The sequence below is a fragment of the Vidua chalybeata genome, chromosome 11 (assembly GCF_026979565.1).
Source record: "Vidua chalybeata isolate OUT-0048 chromosome 11, bVidCha1 merged haplotype, whole genome shotgun sequence".
NCBI lineage: Eukaryota > Metazoa > Chordata > Aves > Passeriformes > Viduidae > Vidua > Vidua chalybeata.
Genome location: NC_071540.1, coordinates 5238051 through 5259755, shown reverse-complemented (window position 1 = coordinate 5259755; position 21705 = coordinate 5238051). Strand labels below are relative to the sequence as shown.

The window sequence follows — 21705 nt, the reverse complement described above, 5'->3', positions numbered from 1 at the left end:
TGGCTAAGGGACACAAGGGAATATCCTGATTATTTCCCCAGTCTATAGCAGGCAGAGAGGAGCTTGCTTTGTCTACACTCAGGGTTGGTAGAGGATGCCACAGCCCTTCAGCCAAGAGTTCCTCCACCAAGCTGGGGAACAGGCAGCTGCTAAAAGCATGGGCTTGCCCTGGAGAGCAAGGTGACAGAGAGTTCAGGGTGTATGGGCTGGAGTCCCAGCTGTGACCACAGTCAAAACAGACACCGCCAAACCCTCACTGTTTTTCTGACCTGGTGCTGCCTTGCCCTTGGCCTTGGCCTCAGCCTCAGCCCTGGCCTTGGCCTCTGCCATGGCCTTCAGCTCTGCCTGTTGAGCCTTCGGCCTCCTCTGTGCTTCATGGTCCTCCAGCACCTCTGGGGGCAGCGTCTCACCCACGGCACGTGGAGGCATAAAAAACCACTTTTGATACTCGGACCCCACTGCCATCCGCAGGATCTGTGTGTGTAGGGAAGAGAAGCCATATGCAAGATTCCTTTTCTTGCCTTTCATCACACAGACTCAACAAACCCATTTTCTGTCTCCTCCCTTCCTCCCAACAACATGAACTCTTTAGTTTAGGTGACAGCATGTCAGCAGAGTTGGCTTTGCCCTGGGGATTGCCTCCATCTCCCTGGCACAAGCCTGGGAATGCTGCAGTGCTGTGAAGCTTGGGCAGCATGCACGTGGGGACCAGATCTGCCTTCTCACCTTCTCCTCCTCAAGGTACTGCTCATCAAAATCCAGGGAGTAAAACTCAATGGGGAAGTTGCATGGGTTCTTCACCACCACTGTGGCCTCCAGCCCATCACTGTCCACCAGCATCCATCCCATCTTTAGTGCTGGGGGGCTGAACTCCAACCGTGGCTCCAGACCTTCTCCTGAGAGGTGCAGCTTTAAGTGACTGCTGCTCCCACAAATGTTAAGCTCCAGCTCATTCCTGTAAGAGCTCTGAAAAGAGGAAAGTGCAGAAAGCACATCCATGAAGTCCCAGGTGACAGGACCCCAAATACCACAATGCTTGCCCCAAGGTCAGGGTGTTACCAGTCCCTCCAAGGTGAATGGAAACTTCTGCTAGGGACTACAGCATCTGTAGTAGTCTGGGTCTGAGTAACTGGGATGAATCCTGGTGTGCACTGTAACTGGGTATTTGGTAGCAGATGGATGTACGACGGACTGTCAGGTGTTTTCACCTGGTCACGCAGGAGTGCAACGCTCATGGGAAGGGCCCTCGGGGTTACAGTGTCCAGACACAGTCCTGGCACTGCTGCATCAGGCAAACACCAGCTCCAGGAGAGAGGCAAATGAGCTCTCGCTGGCTAGAAATAAGGCTCATCTTCTCTGCTTAGTGCTTGGCTCTGGTCAAAGCCAGACAGAAGATGGTTACATCTCTTGAGCAATTAAAAGATCCCTGGGACTGTTTGTGGGCACAGAAGCACTTGTGTCCATGCTGGTACACACTGCCAGTTTCCGAGACCCAGCGGCCACAGGTAAACTACTTTTGGGAATGCTCCATCCTTTAAGTTGAATCTCCAGCTGCATGGCAATGTGCAGGCAGGCCAGAGCCCCAGGCACTGCTGGCAGCACACCACTATAGGAGACTGTCCTGCCATGCCCAGGAAGGTGTGTGGTGGCTGTTTTGTCTGTCAGTCCTGCAGCAGGATGAGCCCAGCCTGGCCATTCCAGGATTATCCTCTGTGAGTGGGCAGCTGCTCTGCACCGAGTGTTGCAGCTGCAAACACAGCCAGGCAAGGGGGAGGCTGAGGGGAGCTGGACACATCCCCCCCCATGTGCTGAGGGGCAGCCTCAGAGCCCTGGTGCTCTCTGTACAAGCTCCCTGCGGGCATTTCAAGCACATCTCATGGGAGTGCTCTGTGTGCTGAACTGAGCCACGCAGAGTACGGGGCTTGCAGAAAGCTCCCTGTGAAGGCAAAGCTCATACCACCTCTGCACCTCTGCACCACACTCTCAGGCCCTCATTTCCAGATAGCCAGACAGGCTTCCTGGGCTGACACCTGCCAATCTCACCTCCGCCTCGGGTGTAAACTGGATTTGCAAGTTCTGCCACTTTCCTGCACCAAGGGTTCCTTTGGAGGGCGTCACTTCAAAGGGACAGGGCTCATCCTCCAGCGCCTGCCGCTTCTGACGTACTGTCATGTATTTGAGGTGATTGTTCTGGGCACAGAAAACAATTGTGTGAGGTCTCCTCGTGCTCTGAGACACTGCTACGGTGCTGAGAGCACCCACAGCCAAACCAAGTGTGGCCCCAAAGCCCAGAGCTGGAGGGAAGTCCTGTAGACAGGGCAAGCAGATAGGGAACTACTGTTGTCAGAGGAGGAGGAATGGGTGAAGATGGCAGAAAAGCAAAGCATCAGCTAATGGAACAGGTCCAGGCAAACCAGCCTTGATCTAGACCCTCATAAGCTTCCTCAAACACGCTGTAGACCCAAGTGCTCAGGCAGCCACAGGACCAGAAAGGGCAAGAGTCACAAAGAAAACCCAACCAAGAAGTTACGTGTTCAACGTCGCCTGTGCTTTACCTTCGGAACACGCTCGATGGACCATTTGCAGGGTACTCGGAACCAGTTGTAGAGTCGGATGGTCTCGACCTGGCACTGCCCAACGAGGATGTCAGAGAAGTGCAGTCTCTTCTTGGAGAGGTCGAGCGACATTTCAGACACAGTGGCACGGAGGCGGATGTTATACGTGGGGCCTTTTGTCACCTGGAGAAGGACAGAGAATTCAGTGGAGGGTGCAGGTGACATCTGCTGCTGTGCCCAGCCTGCTGCCTGTCCCAAGAGTTGTGGTACCTTTATGGGCAGCAGCACATCCACGTCACGCTGTGGCTGGTGGCCACTTTCAAAGCGCACTTCAAACACCACGGTGTGGTTGGGGGGCAGGTCCTCCATCTTGTTCAGGTCCACACTGAAACCTTGAACAGATGAACACAAAGCAGCTGAGATACACACGAAACACAAAATGTGCCTAAGCACGTTAAAGCCTTACAGGTGTCCTGGCTGAGAGGTCTGGGGAAAGCCCCACGCCGTGCTGTGACCTGGACAAAAACTTAAGAGTGCTCCTGAACACCCCTCAGACACAGTGAGCACAGTGTGATGGAAGCGCAGCCTTGCCTCAAGGCCTCTTATGGAAGCCTCTTTTGATCCACCTGAGGATCTCACAGGCTGTTTCCTCAATAAAGGCTGAATACAGGAGCTGTGACAGTGTGAACTCCAAACAAAGCACTTCCAAAACACAGCAGACCCCACTGGTTGGCAAAACAAGCCCACAGAGTGCCCAAAGAAACTTGATGCTCGTGGGAGCCAAGGGCAGAAGATGCTGAGAGGTGACCAGGGTGATGAGCCCATCTGGCCCCTGCACAGAAGCATTAGGGCAGTCACAGGCAGACCAGGTCCCTGGGCATGGCTGGCCAGGAGAGTTCTGCCTCTAAAGCTCCCAGCAGGGGCACTGAGAAGAAAAAGCTCAGAAACCTCCCCAGGTTCAGTGGCTTCAGCTAATCTGTCTGAGACACCTCCTTCAAGGCCACAGGAAGTGTCTCCAGCACTGCTTACCTGTGTCCTGCAGGACAGATACAATGACCTGGAAGGACACATAGATCTGCCCAGGGTTGGTGATCTTCAGAGTGTGTGTCTCAGTGTAACCCTTAAGGACAGGGCCCATGTCCAGGACATACTCGAGCAGGTTAACTCTGCAAGGAGGAGTAAGGACAGTCCTTAAACCACAGTCCTTAAGCATGGCTACATGTCCAAGTGGACAGAGGATACAAACGCAGTGACTATTTCTTTATTCACTGCTGTAAAATCTCAGCTCAAGCCCATGAAACCCATGGCCTGACCACCTGGCAATGACTTTGGGAAGTCAGGAGGAGTGCAGGTCCTAGGTTTTATCAGCTACTGATGGTACCAGAAAATACAATTAGTTTAAAATGGACACTGGCCACAGCTCCTCTGCCATGAAAAGCCAGTATAGGTGAGTCCACTGGGCCTCCACTGGTCTCAGTGGAACTGCCTAGCCTGGTGTACAGCCTGAGCGTGAAATTGCTCTGGGGTCTAGGAATAAGGTTTGCCTGCACAGGAAATCTTCATTGCTCTGCAACCAGACCACATGGTCTGTTCTGCAGAGCATCTTCTTCCTGAATTGAAGCCTCCCGTGCTTGTGCTGCATCATGATGGTGCAAAGGGAGGGACCAAGTCACCTAGATAAGCCCTGCCACCCCACCAGGATTCAAACCATCTGATTTTGGGTTTCAAAGGGGTTTCTGACATGTGCAGTTCCCTTCTCCTTTTGTTTAGTGTGTTCTGTTAGTTGGAACCAAGACATCAGCTGGGAGTTGTCTCTTTCAGAGCTAGTCAGCAGGAACAGAATTTATGCTGTCTGGAAGGGCTTGAAGGTCTGCACTGGCTCCCCCAGCTCCAGGGACAGAACCCCACAGCTGTGGGGAGCTGAGCAGTCCAAAGCTCAGCGTGGTGCTGGGGAAGGGAGGACACTCTGCCGCTCCCATGTAGCGTGTCACAGCCGCCGGGACCAGACCCTTTCTGCAGTCCAGGCTATTCCCAGCTCTGCAGACACAAGGAGCTCTCAGGAGAAGGGGGCATGGCTGGGTGCTCCCCACGGGGCACCTGGAGATGGGGCTGGAAGGCCCTACTCACTTGACAAGACGCTGGCACAGCCCCTTCTCAGGGAACCTGCTCTTCAGGGCATGGGATGGGAGCTTTTCCTGCAGCTCCAGAGAAGGCTTCTCTATCAGCATCCTCATCATCTCTATCTGCAGCTGAGTGTTTGACTGAGGAAAGGGAAGACAGTGGTGGGTTAGCAAAGGTCCTTCCCAAGGCCCAGCTTGCACCTGAGAAAGGATCCCACCCTGCTCTCGTTGAGAGGGGGTGTGGGGTCCTCCTGTCTGGCTGCTCAGTGTCTGTGACACCTCCTGCTCTCTTTAGGCAGGACCTCATCTCCAGGGAAGTAACTCCAGCATCTTTGCCTGCCCAGACACTGTTAGCAAAGCTGATCTGGCCAGGCAGACAGACCAGCCAGGAACCTTCCAGAGCTCCAGATACTTGCCTGCCCCCAGCCAGTACCGAGGCAGCTTGGACAAAAACTGTCTGGAAAGGGAACCAGAAGAAGCTGGTGCCTCTTGGAGATGAGCACTGCCAGCACAGCCCCAGGGCACAATCAGGCAGCCGCTGTTTGGGTCTGTAAATCTGGCAGGGCTTGGGTTGGGAAAACAAACTCCCCAGCAATGACCTGCATCTCCTTGAAAGCACCATCAACTCCATCCCTGGAGCATGGCTTTCAGGACCTCTCCCTAGGGTAGCCAGGAAGCTGGTGCAGCCCCAGAAGAGACCATGAGCAGAGTGGCAGCCCTAGGGGCAATGCTGGAGTGACACAAGGTTGTCGGTGGGCAGGGAGGTCCCAGGTGCCATCAGGGCACCGGGGAGCTGCTGTGGGCTACCAGGGGCTCAGGTGATATGGGGAGGGTGGCATGTGCTAAACAGGGCTGCAGCTGTTCTTACTACAATGCCAGAACGAGGGATGTGGGGCTTCAGGCCCTGAGTCTTCGGATTCTGAGTCTTCGAGGTCTGACTCTTAGTGATCTCATCTTTTTCATTTCCTGAAGGAAGAAAACATCCACAAAGAGAAGTGTGAGCAAAGTGCCAGTCCCATTTAAGCTGGGAAGTCCCCGCCTCCCAACACTGGTTTCTTCCAGAAAGAAATCCCTCAAGCCATCTATGGAAACTGGATGCTGCTGTTCCTCTCTGAATCTCATCCCCTGCAATGTCACACAAATCCAACCCTGCCAGAAGCCCTGACAGCCTCTCTTACAGCTTTCCCAAGCCTTTCAGTCTAGCCATCATCCTTCAGGACCCTGCCAGATGTGCTGGCAAGCTCTGCAGGATGGTTCCTGGGACAAAGCCCACATGGGATCCTCTGCTCAGGACTCATGAAGCAACCAGTGGGCTTGACTTGGTCTGGGAGTCCTGCAACCCTCCAGGCTCGGTGGAGGTTGGCATGAGCTGCCCTATGGGCATATGGTAGGGAACAAAACCAGAGGGGCCCTTTCTGGGGGCAGACAGGCCGTGCTCACCTTTGATGTTCCAGGGCAGGTTCACACTGATCATGGGAAAGGACGCTTCTCCTTTCAGGCAGATATTTTCTGGGTCCAGGTCACCCACTTTAAGCTGGTAAGTCCTGCTGAAGGCTCCTGGTAATCCCGGCATGTAAGAGAATTTCAGCACTTGCTTCTTGCCACGTGCAATGGAGCCCTGCAGGGACAGGAGAAGAGGGAGGGAATGCACCAGTGTTTGATGGGGGATGGCTCAGGGGACAGACAGGCTGAGGAGACAGGTTCTCATCTAGAAGAAACCATCAGACCACTTCACCTTTGTGATAAACATATTACAGTGTTGGCTTTCACAATTGTTAAATACCGTGTGTTCTATAATGCTGACTTTTGTAAAAGAAGTTTTGCTAAAGTTTAGAGTTCTTTTAATGAGAACGTTGTGTTGTGATACCAGTGTTGGTGAAGAGTTGATGTAGTATTAACATTTAACCAATGAAGGAATGGAAACCTGTTGAATGTGTTGAAAAGTTACAAATGACCATCACTAGGACAACTGCACATGCTCCATCTGCCGAGCAGGACCAGACAGAGCACCCCAGCGTTCTAGCAGTAACATTCTATCCCTGTCCTCTCTGTTTATTCTCTCCGTTTCTCATTTTCTCTCTCTGCTCCCTCTTCTATCCCCCTCTGGTCGGGACCATGCCCTTTCTTTATCAATGAACAGTTTTCAGATACAATACTTGCTGCGTTTGTGCCTTATTTTCGTCCGAGAAATCTATCAAAAAGAATTCTCCTCTACTCCCCTTACAGCGGGACAGGACAGTGACCACCAGCACACTTGTGCCTCCCGCCCGTGTCTGCCTCTGACAGCAGAGCCACCCACCAGGCAAGGCCATGGGGGAAGTCGATCAGGAGAGCCCTTGTTTGACCTGCTCTGACCCCAGCAGAAATTGCTTACAGCCCTGTCTCTGTCAGAGCTGGGTTTGGGGTTTTCCCCTCTGACTTTTTTCCCCCTTTCCTCCCCACCCCCTCTTTTTTCCCTTTAACACTCTCCTGGGCCACCTGGCACAGGGCTGGGGTCAGTCCCTTGTGCTACTTACAGTGGTGGGCTTGACCAGAAACACGCCAGGCAGACGCTGGTCGGCAGTGCTAGGCTTTAGCACCCAGTTGAATTCAGGCTTGCCAGTGTTTGCCAGGGTGACTGTGCGGTGATGAATTTCATTAAACATCTGGAGAGAAGGCACAGGAGCAGGAAGTTACAGACCCAGGCCTGCTGCTGGGAATCTCCTTCCTCTCTCCTGGGCTTGGAAGCAGACACATCATGGGAGCAGGGACAGAGAAATGAGCACTTGGGAACCTGGGGAACCCCCAGGCACAGGGCACCTGCAGAGGACCAGGGAGCTCTGGCAGCACACAGAGGTCTGGTAACAACCATGGGAGGGCCAGCAATAAATGAACCAGGGGACACAGGCCCTCTGCACTCTGAGGGGTCACCAACAGCCAGGAGAAACAGAGACAGCACCGAGGCATTCCAGAAGAAAAGGCATGCAAGTATTGGCAAGCAACATACATGCAACAAGGGACTCACACAGGGCAACACAGGGCCAGCAGCTGGGAATATCTGTGGGCTTTTGTTGCCCTGATTTTCAAGAGTTTTCTAAAGCCTTCTGAGTTTACATTCTTGTAGAGAACTTTCCCACACAACTTTCTGTAAACAACCTATTGTTTTGCATTCTTTCATAGAGGCGGAGAAATTTGATGTACAGGTAGTTTGTCCAGTGTCCTTGGAGAGGTGGCACGTTCACCCTCCAATCCACTGGCACCTTTTGAGAACTATAAAAGATTGGAGTCAGAGAAAATAAATTAGTCTCTTCATCGTGACCAAAGCTGTGGTGCGTCGTTTTTCCTTGTGTCATCTGGTGACAGGCTTTCAGCTGGACAAGAGTGAACTGGGGATTATTCTGGGACAGTCTCTCCAAATCTAGTGACTGGAAGCCCAACTTCTTCCCTTGACTGTTGTGTGGATTAAGCAAGAGCTTTAGACAAGAGCATTTCCTTGGAGGTCAGGCTTTAGGCATGGGTGAGCAGAGGGACGTCTCAGGGACACACCCCTCAGAGCACCCCCACTGGGACCCTGCCTGCCCCAGGAGGCAGTCTTAGGTACCCTGAAAAAGAGGCACTCCCAGCATTTTGGAGAGGCTTGGAGATGGCCATTTTAAACCAGCTTGGATGCCAGATGTGTCCCTCAAAGGTTGTACTTCCAAGCCCCAGAGCCAACAAAGGGGCTGGGAAGGGAAGGGAGCCCTGGACCAAGGTGGGCAGGAGCCTGCTGGCCGTGGTCCCAAGGAAGGAGCTGTGCCAGGGGATGTGTGTGGTACCTGAGAGCCACAGTCGATCTCCCGGGAGCTCAGGGAGTAGCTGACACGTGAGGCCTCTCCGGTCACCACCACCTCGTAGGTGGGGCCTCCCTCCACGTGGCACAGCGCCATGACATTGCAGATAGTGTTGAGGTGGCCAAAGAAGGTGAAGGAGACCTGCTGGCTCTCTCCCGGCTGCAGCACACCTGACACTGGCACGATACTGAAAGCCTGGAGGACAGGAGAGATTGAGGTGTTGAGCATGGAAATGGATGCAGAAGAGCATCTTGGAGCAAAGTGCAGCTGTACCTGGAGGGGCCTATTCCCCAAACACAGCCAGAATCACCCTGATCTCATCCTGCATCCATGCCACTGACCAGTGGAGGGACCATGGGGAAAATCTTCTCCCATACTCACAGGTCAACACATTAATTAATACATTACATTACAGTGAACTGGGATGTCTCCTGGCAGTAGAAATTCTCTCTGATGCACAACTTGCCTTTAAAAAGCATTTCTTAACTGCTTTTAGAAAGCAGTTAAAAAATAGGAGGAGACTCAGAACGAGAGCTCTTGGAGCTGAGCGAAGGCCCAGCTCATCTGACTCCTGAGGCTCTTCCCCTCTCTCTCTGATTTAAATGCTGCTTTCTCAAGGTGCTACAGCAAAAGCTCCTGCAAAAATTTCCTATGGACCACCTGATGAGTTCCAGGGGGAGCAATGCCCTCCGCAGGTGCTGCACAGCGTCCTTGGGCAGCCCTACAACATGTCCTGCACTGCCTCTCCAGCAACCAGTGGCTCCAGCAGCACTTTGTGATGGGCCTGGAGGGACGTGAGGCCCCTCTGTGGCCAATGCTGAGGGCCACCAGTGGGACTGGGAGCTACAGCCCTGCTTGCCACACTGACAATGGGCAAGTGAGACAGATTCCCTCTTACCTTCTCCACTTCGAGGGGAGTGTGTGGCATGTCCATGGAGTGCCTGAATCCCACCAACTCTTGTGGGAAGCGAGGGGGTTCAGGCAGTTGTATTTGCACCTGAAAAACAAGCCATTTTCTATGCTAGGAGGAAGAGACAGCCACTTTGCAAAGTCTCAGGTTATAAGACAGCTTCAGGGCCACCAGTGCAATACCAGCTCTCGGGTGAAAGCAGACACCTGGAAACAGGTAGTTCCAGGGGGAGCAATGCCCTCCGCAGGTGCTGCACAGCGTCCTTGGGCAGCCCTACAACATGTCCTGCACTGCCTCTCCAGCAACCAGTGGCTCCAGCAGCACTTTGTGATGGGCCTGGAGGGACGTGAGGCCTCTCTGTGGCCAATGCTGAGGGCCACCAGTGGGACTGGGAGCTACAGCCCTGCTTGCCACACTGACAATGGGCAAGTGAGACAGATTCCCTCTTACCTTCTCCACTTCGAGGGGAGTGTGTGGCATGTCCACGGAGTGCCTGAATTCCACCAACTCTCGTGGGAAGCGAGGGGATTCAGGCAGTTGTATTTGCACCTGAAAAACAAGCCATTTTCTATGCTAGGAGGAAGAGACAGCCACTTTGCAAAGTCTCAGGTTATAAGACAGCTTCAGGGCCACCAGTGCAATACCAGCTCTCGGGTGAAAGCAGACACCTGGAAACAGGTAGTCTGGCTGGGCTGGGAAGAGGGTACATGGAGATCAGGACTCATCACAGCTTGCTCTGGGAAGGAAGCCGGAGGTCTTACCATGATGCTGCAGCTAAAAGCCTCATCTTACATTGTGAAGGAAACAAGGCAAAAAATCCCACACTCAACACAGGCCCGTAGGATCTGAGCGAGCTTCTCCAAGGAAAACTCTCCTGTTTCTCCCTCCCACTCACCCCATGTCCAGCCACTGGCCCTGCTGCCCAGCCCACTGTCAGGGCACAGGACAGCAGGGCAGCAAAAAGGGAGGTCAGCACGAGCATGGCTTCTTGGTGGCAGGCTGGGGAGGCAACACAAGCAGTAGGTGTACAAGAAAATCTACCTCTGTTCCTAAAGATTGGTTAAAATCCTGCAATTCTTTCAGGGCTCTGGCTGCCTCCTCCCTTCCAATCTTGAACTGTCTCCATTGAGATGACAGGTAATCCAAATAGGTTCTCTTCCCCTTTGGTGGTTGGGGTTTGAATTTAGGTGGGTAAGGCTCATATCTGGAAAACAACATAACTATGAACAGGGACCTGCAGAGGGAGGGAGGGACGCCTGCACGAGCAGCTCCTGCTCAGGATGCAGCCCCTGGGTGGGTGCTGGCACGTTGACCTGAGAAACGGTTCAATCCAGCCCTTCCCAATCCAGGCTGGAGCAGGTCTGTTCTAAGGGCAGCCCAGGGATGACACTGAGGGAGCAGCAGTGCAGCAACTGCAACTGATTGCATTGAGCAACTAGAGAGGACAGAGATTAACACCTTGTGGGGATGCAAAAAGCACAGTGAGAGAGAAAAAGACAGAGAAGGCAAGAAAAAAGGTGAGATTTGAGGCACCAAGGGGCAGACCCAGCCAGTGACGAGCCAGCACAACCCCCCCAGTGCCCAATGCCAGAAACTCTGCAGCTCCACCAGGTATTTATCAGGAATGTTTCCCTGACACTGCTGGGGGGTTGGCTGACATTTTCCAACACTCCCAGGGGACTCAGGTCACATTCCCCATTTTAAATTGAAGCAGGTGCTCAGGGTAACTCTGCTTGTGTTTCTAATGCCACGTGAGGGACACAGTCAAGCCGTGCCTGCCTGTCACCCTGCTGAGCTGCAAGTGCTCCCCACACAGTCAAACCCGACCTGGATGCTCCGTTCCCAGACAGGCATTCAGGGCCTGTAATGACCTGCTCCCCAAAGAATCACTGTCTTTTGCTATGTAGCCTGTTATCTAAGGCTGGGCTTCATTTCTGGATGAGGGGCTCTCTCATCATAGCCCCCGAGAGATCCCTAATCATCTAGCCCACTGTCTTTAGTTGAATGAATGGTTTGAGGCAACTTCCCAGGACCACGATGCCCAGACAATGACATTTTTCACTCTAAAGCAGAAACTCTCTGGGAGGCAGGGATAGGAGATGATGTGATGAGCAAGTCCTGCTGCCAAGCAGTTCAGAACCCATAAGGGACATGTTGCAGTGGGGAAAAGTCAAAATGAGTAACAAGTGTCACAAAAAAAAAGGGAGTGAAGAATCCAAGGTGTCCACTGAACACTGACCCCTGGGAATGAAATTGTCCTGGCACTAAAGGAGTTGTCTCAGCAAAGAAGGAAAGGGAAGGTAACAAGATGTTCAGCATCAGCCCAGGCACTAAGTGTCTCTTTCTCTGGTCTTGGGACTTTCTGGGCATCCTGCAGCACAGTGCAAGGGAGGAAGGCAAGGAGCAGAGAGCAGCTCCTGCAGAGAGGACCCATCCCAAAGCAGAGGGGCCAGAAGGGCCTCCAGCAGCACTGTGGGAGCTGGGACTAGGAGCCCTTCATCAAGGTGGACACTGCCTCAGGCCACAGAGGTCAGAGAAAGCAGCTTTCACCCCAGCTTTCCTTCCCAGGAGAAACCCCTATGGGGGCTAGGCAGCACCAAACTGCTGGAAAACCTATTCCCTGAGCATCCAGCCTGACCACGGCTGGTCAGCGTTATTTGTCAGATCCTAGGCCAACAGCTTTGTTCTTTGCCAAGTACAATCAGGACACCAGCAAGAAGAGCTTCAGGGAGAGGACAAAGGTGCACATACCTCAACTTGTTCACCTGGCTGTCCGAATGGAATGACCAGTGGTACTCGACGGGAAGTGGGCTGCGGTTGGTGATCTCCAGAGAACGCACTTCTTCAGTGCCAGCCACGATGCAGCCAAACTCCAGGGTGCCGGGCTGGATTCGGAGATTTGGGAAGTGGACTTCTCCCCGAAGGGTGATACGCTCCACAAAAGGATGGCCCCTGACCATGTCTATCTTCAGAACCTTCTCTATTTTCCAGCTCTTAAAATCCAGTTTATAAGCTGGGTCAAATGCGATGTAGAGATGACAGGTCTCCCCTACACCCACTGTCACAGGCTGCAAGGACACAAACAGTAATTAATCACCTGTGGCATGATGTCCCAAGGTCTTGACAGCATGAAACAGCAAATGCTCAAAGTGTGACCCCAACATGGGCTTCTCAGTTCATAGTTCATTTCTTATCAGCAGGGGTCTGACTGCAGGCACCACAGTCTAGTCCAGGATTCCCTCAGGCCCACGTTTCTGTGCTCAGCCCCAATACAAGGGGGTGGCTGCTGGAGAGCTGGCATGCTTTCCAGGAGACACCTTTACTGCATGGCTTGCCCAGACCCAGTTGCCTGCTCCCTTCTCCCTGTGCCTTAAAGCCAGGATGGATCTTCTCAATTCACATAAGATTTTGATTCCTTCAGCAGCTCTGCTGATGCAGCTCAGGCCAGCCCACTGCTGATACTGCAGAATAAACTTCTTGACTCAAGGAGCTCCCAACAGAAAGGCACCACCACATCCCTCCTCTTCAGACCCCACTGCAGGAGTCCAGGGCTGCTCACCTGGCCGTCTGGGAGGGGCTTCTGGTCCTCATCACAGACCAGGAATGGCTGCTCCAAGTCCAGCATAAGGTCCAGTGGCAGCAGGCAGGTGTTTTTTAAAGCCAAAGGCTGGTACTGCAGTGTCAGGACATCACTGGGTTTCTATGGAAACAGGAGAGAAGGAAAAACAGCCTCAGCCAGCCACAGACCTCCTTCTGCTTCTGCTGCATCTCACATTTTTCAGCCCCAGAAGTGCATACATTTCTGTTTACCCTTTCTATTTGTTTCTACCCTTCCAGGAGGTTTTTCTTTATAGCAGATGCTTCTCATCTTTAGAAACCACAGCATCCTCTGGAGGACAGGGAAACACTCCCACGTACAGATGAGGGAACAGGCCCCTGAGAGGAGGTGGCTGCTTGAACAAAGATCTAAAGCAGAAAGTGAATCCAGACCATTTGCCTCCAGTTTTGTCTCTCTATTGGGCAGAACAGCACTAGATGATCTTCACATGCACAGAGTCATTTCTCACAACCTTATTGGCTCTAGCAGCCTCAAAAAGCAGTTTGCCTGCAGCATGTGTCCTGCAGCCCTGCTACAGGGACAAGGTGTCTGTGGTCTCAAAGCTATGATCAGCCCAGGCTCTTCTTTCCTGTCTATGCATTGTGCTGGGCTTCCTGCATGGTTTAGAGAAACCAGAGACTTTGGGGAACTACTTCTGGATGTACTGATATCAAACAGGTGCTGTGCCGTAGTATGCAATAAATCAGTTTGTGTGTGTGGCATCGAGCAGAACCCAGGCAGAATCAGGGAGAGCTGAAAAGCTTCTAAATTACATCTGAACTGCCTGTTCCAGGGATTCTGTACTTCAGTGGAAGCCTGGCAACCAGAGGAGACACCTGAAACTACAGAAACCAAATCATGAACCATCTTCTCTTTTTCAGACAACTTGCAGGAGACAGAAAGATGATGCTGGAGTTGGGATCCAGAGACTAAAGGGCATCTGCTCTGCCTCAGTGTTATCAGCACTGCAGCTGCAGGATGTCTGGGGGTCCTTACAAGCAGCTGAGGCTTAGGAAACTGCACAGAGCTGTACCATATAGCTATACCACAAAGCATCCATGCCAACAGCAGAGAAGCCAAAGAGACACAGGAGATGATGGGTTTTTCCTTGTCAGCCTGAGGAATTCACAGGAATGTCCATTTTTCCCAGCTTCCCTACAGCATCAGTGTACAGACATCACCGGGCCTTGGAGGATCCTCAGAGCCTCCCTTTACAGTGAGCAGAGAAACTGGCATTTCTCTGGAAGTGCCACCATCTCCTTGGCAGTGCAGCTGTAACTGCAATTTTACTTTGGGGACGTTAAATACCAGTCTCATCTCTAAAAGCATCTTCACTCACTTTACAGAGTGCCTCAGGAAGGGTAAAGAGGGGCTTTAACACAAGCACACAGCCCCCTCAGCCATGCTCTTAAATGCCAGGATGCAATCCAGAGACTTACCTTCTCCACCCGGAAAGAGAATTGACTGGCTGATGCTTCTATAGAGGGGTGAATGAACTTGCAGGTAATGATTGTTTCTATTATCTTCTCTTTGTGGCTGGGTATCTCAATGGCAGCTTCACAGAACACATAATCCTGCACCTCCTGCATGCAAGAGTCACTTGTCAGCAGTGGGTGGTGGCAGGGCACCCTGCAAATGCCCTGCATTGGCTCAGCACCCACCACGGGCCCTATTCCTGCCACAGTTACAGTCACTGCCCCTTTTTCTTCCTGTGATGCAGCTTATTTATTCTGTGCTCAATTGCCTGTAACACTGCACCCCAATAACCACAAAAGGCACTTGTGAGAAACTCCCTCCCTTCACATGGCTTTTGTTTTACTCCGTGCTTACCCCAGATAAAGCACTTGGCACTTGTTTCATTCACTTCCTTTTTGGGCTTCTAGTCTAAGTGTAACTTATTTCTCTGCCCTTCTTTGCTGACTCAGCATGCAATACTGCTTGCCCCAAAAGAGCAGTATTTCCTTCCACCCCTACTTTGGGATCAGCACTGGGTTTTGGTAGCTGTGGAATCACAGTAAAGTCTTAGCTGGTCTGGTGGTGGCCAGCAGGGAAAGCAACTGGTGCTGCCACAGAAACGTGTGGTCTTAAACCAGTTTTGTGAAGGCCCCTCCTCATTTCCCCAGGCAAATGTCAAGGGATGTGGGACAAGCCCAGGGGAGGGGATCTGATGGTTCCCCAGGCTCAGCCCGTGGTGGGGACCTCACCTGCGGGATGCGGGAGAAGCCTCGCAGCACCATGTCCACAGACTCGCCTGGCTGCAGCTTCCCCGTCGGTAGCTCCACCTCAAACACGGGGGCGGCACGTTTGGGGCTCTGGGAATCATCTTTGGGGCTGCTGAGGGCTGAGACACTCTGGTCCTTCCCCTTAGGTGGGCTGTAGCATTTCGCTTTCCATGAGAGCCAATCCACACGGTTGCCTCTATTTGTTAGCTTGAACTGACGAATACAGGGAAGGTGGCTAGAATAGAAGGCAGGATGGAAAATAGTATGGGAATTGCTATTTCCCTGGTCATCAGATTGCTCCCAGTGAGCAACCTGAGATGTTAATAGCTTGGAGACTGTCTTCATTTCCAGCTCTTAATGTGGACCAGAAATGGTGTCTGATGAGCTGCCCTTCCGATGTCATTATTGCAAAGAGAAATATGCTTGTAGTGGTAATGTAGCATTTTCCAGGCAAGGCTAACAGGACGTGGTGTTTTCCCCCAAAATGTTTGTTCTGGGGTGATTCATGCTGTTGCTGTATTTTGTATTAATCTGTGCCTGAAACTGTGACTGAATCTCTGAGACCCTGCACTTGGGGACCTTGTGTGTGGGGCTATGATTGCAGGCATGTCTAAAAGCTGGCTCAGAGGCAGTTTCTGGATGACCCCAGCAAGCTGGCAAAAATTGTCTGCCTGCTCCAGGAGAGGAAACCAGGTCAGCAGGGCCTCTCTCATTCGTAGCAGCCTTGGTTTTGCAGCACTGGTAGTCATTTGTAGAAACTTCATTTTGCAATTAGAAACCGTTTGGAAGCGAACTTTGCAAACTCTGCTGGCAACTCTGCCTCTGGAACTGCTCTGTGGGCTCCTGCCTTCAGGTGAGGGTTGTCACCCTCCTGTCTCTTTGTTCCCAGGGCCCCTGATTGCCTGGAAGGTGCCATTTGGAGGGGAAGGGGAAGGATGTGATGCCATCTTCCCTTGGTCCCTCAGCCACACGGAGGGACTGCCTCATCTGGGCACCATTTTGGGAACCTTTTGCTCCAGGGCAGCCTGTGAGATCATTACTTCATCAAGTGAGGACATCAATGTATTAGAACTAAAGACAATTCAGTGGCAATTTAGCACCTGGTTTCCCTGTCAGTGGCTTTTGAGAGTGTCTAACAACTCTCAACTGGCCATCACATGTTTCTAAAGGAACTCTGCCTTCAAGGAAGGAGTCAGGGCTTTGAGCACTGAACAAGATCTTGCCTGACAGACTACAGCAAAACTGCTCCATGTTGAGACAGGAGGAGAGGTGGGAGTGGAGAGATCTCCTACCTGAATTGGTACCCCAAGTTGAGCTCTGGGGTTAATGGCTTGTCTGTGACAATTGTGGTGCCAGTGCCCAAAACCTCCACCGCACAGGAGGTCCAAAGGCTGTTCCCAATGAACAGCTGGACATTGCCAGCAAAAAGCTGAGTGTCATCCGGGGCTGCTGTGACAGTCACAGGAACCTTGCCCCTAGCAGGGATCACTCCTTCTCTGGGCTCAACGGCAAAGCAGTGGGGTGGGGGATTCTGTAAGACAAGCATAATATGCATTTAGGATGGAAACCATCCACCCTGGTGTCTTGTGGGATAGGAGAAAAGAAAGACCAAAGAGGGGAGGACAAAAATCCTAAAGGCTTAATTTCCCTAAAGTTAAGCTACAGTACAGGGCAACAGCAGAGCTCATACAACCTGCATTTTCCCCTCCTTTAACGGACTCACCCAATTAACCCACTTTTGCCCAACCCAAGGGATGCTTATCCTCAGGAGAGTGTGCCTTCCCCAGTCTTTCTCTGGAGTGTGGGCCAAGGAAAGCTGCTTTCTCTCTCCTGGCTTCTCACAAAGGCTCAAGGCCAGAGGAAGCCATGACTGCTCAAATCCCACTGCAGAAACCACATGGCTGGAGGACACTGCTGAGAGCCTGAAGAATATCTCTGCAAAACCAGTTGAGCAAAACCCCAACACCAAACTATTCTTTCCCAAGGGGCCATCAATGCTTCTCAACATCCCCTCAAGGACTGAAGCCCTCACTTCCCACCAATCATCAGCTGTAGAGAGATGTCCCAGTGCCCTCTGCTTTGGAAAAGTCACCTCCAAATGGTTAGAGCAGAGCAGGAAAGCAGGAAGCAGAAAGCAAACTGGACAACGTGTGCTCCGTGGGCATGGCCCACTCTTCCCAAGAACTCCTGTTCTCTGGTTTCTCATGGACTTCACGGATTGGGCAAGAGAGCTGGAAGCTGTCCCGGGGAGGGAGGAAAGGCCTTGCACCAGCACAGCTGTACAGACACAGCTCTGCAGGTCTGGCCCTGCTACGAGCATGTGAAACCCATCCTTTACACACCACAACCACCCAGCTAAGGTGCATTGCTCCCTGCAGAGGCTGGAAGCAAAATTCCATTGTGGAGTCAGGGAAAACTGCCCTGGAAAAACCCCCTCACTTCAGGGTAACATTTATCCCCCAAACAGCTGGAAAAGCAGCAAGATGAAAATTCACACCCCTCCTCCTTGGCCCAGGAGGCTGTGGCTGGACTCTCCCACACGGCCTGACGCTTTACCCACGGCCACAAACAAGTCCTTAGGATCAGGTTTTAACCAACTCCACAAGTCCAACACACCCAGCATGAAGAAGAACAAACCTCAGGCCTCTCACAGATCTCCCCCTCCAGCAGACATCCCACCCAGCCCCAGCCCCAGGCCCAGCCTACAAGCCCTTCCTGCCAGGGGAGCAGCCCCAGCTCCTTCTGCCCTATGCAGCCTCCAATATTAAACAGCCTTTCTCTGCAGCTGGTCCCCAAAGATGCTCTTCAACGGCACAGAGATCACAGGCTGTGGGGGTGCACAACCCCCACACATCTTTGTGTGGACAGCCCAGCTGGCTTGAGCCACAGGAGGTGTGAAAATTGCCTCCTCACGAGCAGTCTGAGGACAGACCTCACACCCTGCTCTCTACTACTAACAGCAGTTTGGCACAAAGCAAATGTAGATGGAACAGGGAACCATAGGGAAATCCACGTTCTCTGGGGAGCAAAGGACCACAGGTTTCTCTTGGTCTTGGAGCTCCAAAATGTGACACGCACAGCTAAAGACAAAGGATAAAATTAAGGGAGAACTTGTCAACACAATCCAGATTAATTTCTGCTCCAACATCTCTGCACCTGACTTCACTGAGGGATGCCCCAGCTAACACCACTCCAGAGCCAGGTTCCTCTTGCCTCGCTCAGATGGAGTATTGGAGTATCTTGCCTCCTCTCACACAGGGCAATATGGAAATCTTGCATGTAAAAACCAAGTCATGGCTGCTACTGACCAGTCAATTTCCCTGGAAAACAGCCCCACAGATACTTACGATCTCTAGCCTGAAGTCTATAGGGACGAGACCATTGTTCAAGAGGGTAAGGCTTCGTGAAGTAGGCTGTAATAATGGGACCTCGCCAAAGTCTATCTTGCGATCACTTAGGCAGATTTTTGCCAGGCATCCAGAGCTCTGTAGTTCTATTCTCTGTTCCAGGAAGCAGGCAAGAAAGATTTTTTAAAAACCGAAACAAACCACAACAGGAAAATCTAAACAAAGCTTAAACAGCTCAACCCTGCTCAAGTTATTTCTTTAGGGACAGCTGCCACTCTCCACCTGAAATGCTGGGCTTTTGGGGAAAAAGAAAATTACATATTCACCTCCATATTTAAAAGGATTAAGGTAAGAGAACCTTTCAAACTACAGATGTTTCCAAAGTTAATAGCATTTTAAAGAATAATTAACTAAAATCATCCTCGATTCCAGCTTAGATGAACTACCTTCTGTGTCAGACACTGAGATTACCACCTATAAGGCATGAGCTGTTTGTGCCACCGATCCCTCCTGTCCTTCTCCTCAGCAGCCTGTGCCTGTTTTCCCCGGAAGAATCCCTGTACCCTTTGCACCCTGCCAGGAGCAGTTGCACAAAGGCACACATCTCCCCTTGCGCTCACCCGTGGGTTTCTCTCATCCCCGAACACGCCGACAAGAACGTTGGTGCGATGCTCGCCCAGTGTTTGGACTTTGACTATAACTGGAATCTCTACAGTGCTGCGAGGCCGGACAATCCCATAGGGTTTGGGGCTGGAGTAGAGCACAGGAGAGTCCTCCTCGCGTTTCTGGAAGGGACAGAATCAAATGCAACTTCAGAGGGACCTCTGAAGAAACTTTAGACTCCTGAACACCCACCGCAACAGCAACTTACACACATTTTTTAAAAATCCCCAGGACAAAGGTAAAAGGCACAAACAAGATGCAAGAATTGTAGGCTTAGCATTCTCAGGGGGTCCTGCAAGAAGGCTGCCAGCACAGGCACTGGTGTCTGTAGATGCAGCAGCTTTTCACAACCCTCTAAGATCTCCCACAAGAAAACACCCTGAAGACTAGAACATAAACTGTTTCCTCAGGAGGTTAAACTGCATCCTAAAGTTTACATTCAGGTAGGATCCTGTTCTCAGCAGATCTTTAAGACTGAAAAGAAACCAGCAAGGTCTTATCCAAACCCTTTTCCCCCCTAAAACCTTTTTTTCTCTTCAGAAATATTTGAGAGGAGGCGGTGGATGTGATGCCAAACCTGGGGAATAAGCCTGTAGCAGCCAGGAAGGTCGGTGGGATTCCCAATGATGAACTTCCTCTCATATGGCTCCTTCAGCTGGCATTTACCATACATCAGGATTTGAGGGTACACGTACAGCTCAGGAACCAGACACCTGGGCAAAGAGATGACCCCAGGGGAATCAGAGATACTGAGAGAATGGAGAACGTTTACTCCCAAAGATTGTGAAATGGAGCATAACACATTTGTCACTGTCAAATGGACATTTAACAGCCCTGCAGTGATAATTGCCTTCTAAGTCTTCCCACTCAAACATGCCTTGTCAAGGAGGGGCAAACCCTGAGAGGCAGCACCCAGAGGCTGCCAAGTGCCCCAGGCACAGCACTTTGTCCCACAGCTGCCTCAGCCCCTCCTTAACCCAAGAAGGCTTGCAAGGACTCCTGTAGCAGTCCCAGTGATCCGTGAGCTCTGGGGGAGCCTTCCCAACAAGGATCAGTGCTCACTAGGGCTCAAGGAACACACGACTCTAGTGTCTCAGTAAAAATGACTCCCTTCTCTCCCACGGTGCTGTTGCCCTGCCTGACAACTCAGCTGTTTGCCCCAGCCTTGGAGGGCACGAGACACCCCCTGCCCTACAGAGGGGGGATCACCCCCTCCCAGGTCCTACAGCTCCCTCGGTCCCTTCACTCCACAGGTCCATGCACTGACTGTCCCCAGTTGCACTTGCTTTACAAAATGGCAGCCCAGGCACTGACTGGATGGCTCTGCCTGGGACAGGGAACAGCACCAGGGAACTGCATCCCTCTTGTCATTAAACTGATGCCCACAGCAGCAGAGCAGCATGGAATTCTGCTGCAGCAAGAACGACTTTTGGTTTACGTCTGAGAACATTAAAGCTCAAAATGGGAAGCAGAGGGAAGGAGAAAAACTAGGGCTGACCTGCCACATCAAGGGCTGTTTTCCCCTTGTAAGATCTTACCCTCACCACTCTGCTGTGAGCCACTTCTCCACTGCCAGGTGCCCTCATTAACAGAAGCAGACCCTGACTCTCAGCAGGCTGCTTGGTGTGTCCCAAACCAATGCAGGGTGGTCACAACCCAGCACAACTCCACCTCTTGCAGGAAGAAGGAGAGGAGGCCCTCGGGAAATTCATTCCAGCTCAAGCACCAAAAACCAGGCCAATAAATGATATCATTCCTGGTCCCTTTAGAAAAGGGCCCAGGACCGTGCTGGGCTGGGAGCAGGGGTGCTTTGCACCACAGGCTGCTGTCCAAGCACTGCTGTTCTCATGTCCAGCTGGGCACAACATGAGGTCATTAAACAGCACTTCTCCTTGGGAGCTGCAGCCAGCAAAGCCTGTGCAAGGCAGTGGCTGGGGGAGGCCAGGGAAGGGCTGGTACCTGGCTGTGATGGTCAGTGATGCCACTCCCTCGCCAATACCCTCCAGGTCCACCAGCATTTTCCGGCAGAATTCCATCACGGTTTTGGAACACATGGTCACCTGTGGAAGAGAAGAGCAGTAAATTCTTCCTTACAAAAGCTCATTACTCACGTGTGATATCCTCCAGCTCTTGAGGGAGGATTTTGCCTTAATTCTTCTCCTGGTCCATGTGTAGAGCACAGTCTCTGAGAGTAACAAAAGCCTTCTGGCAAGATCAGATTTGATAAACACACCTTGCTATCAGGGCATAGGTCAGCCAAATTGAAACATTAGACTAAAGCTCTACACACCACTGCATTCAAATTAAGGGGCCAATTTTTCATCTGTCTACAATGACATAGATGCAGAGGAAAACTGACTTAAACAGAATGAGTTCAGCTTTACAGCAGGAATCTGAGGGCAAAGTGTGGCCCAGCAGGTGCTGGGCAGTTCATGGCTGCAGTTTTTTTGTCTCCACTGGAGATCCCTGCAGTGAACACTA

General features: G+C 51.9%; 1 protein-coding gene across 1 annotated transcript in view; it reads right to left on the bottom strand.

Annotated features, from left to right (window-relative positions):
* Positions 1 to 21705, bottom strand: part of LOC128793759 (hydrocephalus-inducing protein homolog) — a 71933-nt gene that overhangs the window by 23064 nt on the left and 27164 nt on the right. Inside the window, exons 15-37 of the mRNA XM_053953171.1 lie at positions 21184 to 21284; positions 19802 to 19937; positions 19182 to 19346; positions 18562 to 18714; positions 16507 to 16745; positions 15197 to 15449; positions 14432 to 14575; positions 12954 to 13094; positions 12146 to 12462; positions 10436 to 10598; positions 9845 to 9943; positions 9383 to 9481; positions 8470 to 8679; positions 7192 to 7320; positions 6116 to 6293; positions 5544 to 5641; positions 4683 to 4816; positions 3585 to 3721; positions 2826 to 2947; positions 2556 to 2738; positions 2044 to 2190; positions 727 to 966; positions 270 to 474 (exon numbers count right to left, since the gene is read on the bottom strand). Coding sequence (XP_053809146.1) covers positions 270 to 474; positions 727 to 966; positions 2044 to 2190; positions 2556 to 2738; positions 2826 to 2947; positions 3585 to 3721; positions 4683 to 4816; positions 5544 to 5641; positions 6116 to 6293; positions 7192 to 7320; positions 8470 to 8679; positions 9383 to 9481; positions 9845 to 9943; positions 10436 to 10598; positions 12146 to 12462; positions 12954 to 13094; positions 14432 to 14575; positions 15197 to 15449; positions 16507 to 16745; positions 18562 to 18714; positions 19182 to 19346; positions 19802 to 19937; positions 21184 to 21284 — 3793 coding nt within the window. The remainder of the gene's footprint in view (positions 1 to 269; positions 475 to 726; positions 967 to 2043; positions 2191 to 2555; positions 2739 to 2825; positions 2948 to 3584; positions 3722 to 4682; positions 4817 to 5543; positions 5642 to 6115; positions 6294 to 7191; positions 7321 to 8469; positions 8680 to 9382; positions 9482 to 9844; positions 9944 to 10435; positions 10599 to 12145; positions 12463 to 12953; positions 13095 to 14431; positions 14576 to 15196; positions 15450 to 16506; positions 16746 to 18561; positions 18715 to 19181; positions 19347 to 19801; positions 19938 to 21183; positions 21285 to 21705) is intronic.